We start from the raw sequence: 3,101 nt of genomic DNA on the forward strand, positions 1-3,101 counted from the left end.
TGAGCATGGGGACAAATGTCCTAGCAAGGTAACATCGAAGAGAAAGGGGACTTGTGGATTTTTCCTCATTTGCTTGCTTTCAGAATCAGAGCTGATGCCTCCGGTGATACAAGTCATCTTTGGGTTCATTGCCCACCATTGTCCTGGCAGAAATTGGTGTTCTAGACTGGAGAATAAGGCCTCACGGAGAGAGGCGGGGGAGGGCTCTAGGAGCTGCAGGATCCTTCTTTCCTTTAGCTCCTGAACATTTGAGGTTTTGCACCTGTCATTTCCACTAGAAATGAGTGGTCCTTGGGGCCTACGTAGTGCAGTGGTTATGCCACTGGACTCCCACATGGCCAACTGTGGTTTGAGTCCAAGACCTGGAGGTTTAAAACTCATGCTGGGTGCATGTGTGCTCAAAATCCCAGTAGGAGAATGGAAAAGGGATTGTGGCATGACCATCCCCTCTGGGGGTAATTTTTACTTTCTTTCTCTTTGTATTTCTGTCTCTGACAAGCACATGCACCCTTTAGCAAAAATCTCTCTCTCTCTCTCTCAAGAAAAGAAAAAGGTGGGTCTTTGTGTGGGGATCACAGAAGGACAGGAGCAACTCTCCTGCTATAAAGGACACACACACAATGGATCATGGCTGCAAGGAGAGGGGTCTGTTCTCACCGGTGATGCCCTCCTTCAACAGCTTCTGCCAGGTAACTGTCCCCCTAGTCGTTGAGTCAGAGGTGATACACATTTGTCTTTCCAAATCACACCCTTTCTGATCATTGCTGTTGACTTCTGAGGGAATGTTGCCCCTTGTTTTTTTTTTTTTTTTTAAGAGATTTTTCGCTATAGGGCGCATGCACTCGCCAGACAGACAGGGAGAGACAGACAGAAAGCGAGAAATCACCCCCCCAGGGGGGATGGTCACACCGCAATCCCTTCTCCTCCATTCTTCTCTTGGGATCTTGGGCACGCACGCACACGTGCCCAGCGTGAGTTTTAAGCCACTGGGTCCGGGACGCGAATCACGGTCGACTACGTGGGAGTCCAGCGACATAGCCATTACGCTAACTGCTGGTTCCCTGTTGCCCCTTGTTTTAAGATGTTAGTCAGTTTTCCTATTTTGATCACCATTTTTCTATCTCATTCATATGAAGGTTCTTTCTCTTCTAAATTCATTTTGTAAAACAGGAAATACTTAAGAGTAGATATCTTTGGAAAATGGTACTTGGAGTAAAGAAAAAGGGAAATAGGAGATATATAGGTTCTTGGTACTGTAGGGAAGAATACATTTATTCCACAAATATGTACTAACAACCTGCTATGTTTCAGGCCCTGTCCTGGTTGCTGGGATATAACAATGAAAAAGATGGACATGATCCCTGTTGTCACAGAGTGATGGTCCACTCTCCTAAGGGTGCTTTCCACCCCCGGCTTTGCCAGTTGATCGAGGGGATCACAGCAGAATGCTGGCAAGCCCTGGATCATGGCTTTGAGCCTGGTGTGGACCAGGAACTGGCTTTGTTTTGTAGACACAGACCCCAACCCAATTTTGCCAGAGGACGCTTGTGCTTGCAAGAAAGAGACAGGGAGCCGGGTGTGGTGGAGAGGGAGAAAACATCTCCAATTGGATGTGGCTGTGCTGCAATCTGTTTTCCATTTCTCTGTCCTGTTGGGATTTGGGACACACATGCACACATGGCCAAGTTGTATTTCAAGCCGCCGGGGCTGGGATTTGAACTATGGTCAGCTATGTAGGATATGGTTCCCTTAACCATTAGGCTATGGGGCTGGCTGTTTTTTCCTGGTTTTTGTTTTTGTTTTTGATTCCAGTTTAGGTGATACTGTGCACATTATTAGATCAAAGTAAAACAAATGCCTTTCCTAGAAAATGAGAAAGTTAGTGGGTCATTAATGCTCTTTATAAAGCACCAGCACTAATCCCAACCCAATAAATGATAACTGCTGAAGCCAAAAAACAAATTTTTTTTAATGACACATCTCTCTCAAGAATGATACAGACAAGGGACCAGCAGTTAGCGTAATGGTTATGTTGCTGGACTCCCATGTAGTCGACTGTGGTTCGAGTCCCAGACCCGGCAGCTTGAACTCACACCGGGTGCGTGTGCGTGTGTGCCCAAGATCCCAAGAGGAGAATGGAAGAGAGGGGATTGCAGTGTGAGCATCCCCCCGGGGGGGTGATTTCTCGCTTTCTGTCTCTCTGTCTCTGTCTGTCTTTCTGGCGAGTGCACACGCCCTATAGCAAAAACCTCTCCAAAAAAAAAAAGAGGAATGATACAGACGATGACCTTCTGCTTTTTATCTTGTAGCATTTGTGAATTTGAGTTAAAAACGATCAAGTACTAAGGGAATCTTCACAAAGCAGGCTAAAACCGTCAGACCCTGCCTCCCAGATTTTGCTGAACATCGCATACTTTATTTTTGAGCTGCGAGAAAACACGCATGTGTCCAACTAAAACCTCTTCTCCTTTCAGAGTGAAATGGAGTCCTCTACTGTGCTACACCAGATCAGTGATTGCAAATACCTCTTTTCCAGCTCTCTTTGCTCTAAGACCCGTGGGCTCCTCTGGCCCCCAGGGACTCAAGTCCAGCGCTCAAAGCTCTGGGCCACACCCAGAACATACATGGGTATCACAGGGTTGAGCTTTTGGCAGAAAGATGCGAGCCATAGCATTTCTTTGTTCTTTGGCTCCAAAAAGACTGTCAGCTTTCAGGCTCTTCTGACAGACTCCTTTATCACTTTGGGCTTTAAATACAGCTCGTCTCATGATACAACACTTCCCGACATCCCATTTGTCAAGTATGATTTATGAGTGGGTTAGAGAATCCCAGAGCTGGAAGGAGACTTCTCATCCAGAGCGTGAAATGTTTTCTACATGTGACTGGAGCATTCAACCTCCCCGTGAACATCATGTGAAGGGCACCTCCATAAAAGGCCCTTCCTCATTCATCTCTTGTGAGAATGTTTATTCTGCAAGAGTTTTGAATATGTGGGTACCATGACTATGACTCTACAGGTGGGTTTGGGCCACCCCATGAGAGCAGCAGCAAGTTTCCAGAGTGTCCTGCAAATGGCCTAATTGTTTTACACGTTTTCTGGC

The 3,101-nt window shown here is 46.4% G+C and overlaps 1 protein-coding gene across 1 annotated transcript in view; it reads left to right on the forward strand.

Annotated features, from left to right (window-relative positions):
• The window catches only part of LOC102494137 (major histocompatibility complex class I-related gene protein), a 43,618-nt gene that overhangs the window by 7,835 nt on the left and 32,682 nt on the right, over positions 1-3,101 (forward strand). The window contains 2 exon segments of the mRNA XM_014583796.1: positions 84-132; positions 134-193. Coding sequence (XP_014439282.1) covers positions 84-132; positions 134-193 — 109 coding nt within the window.

The sequence above is a fragment of the Tupaia chinensis genome, unplaced genomic scaffold (genome assembly GCF_000334495.1).
Source record: "Tupaia chinensis unplaced genomic scaffold, TupChi_1.0 Scaffold000074_1, whole genome shotgun sequence".
NCBI classification, from domain to species: domain Eukaryota; kingdom Metazoa; phylum Chordata; class Mammalia; order Scandentia; family Tupaiidae; genus Tupaia; species Tupaia belangeri.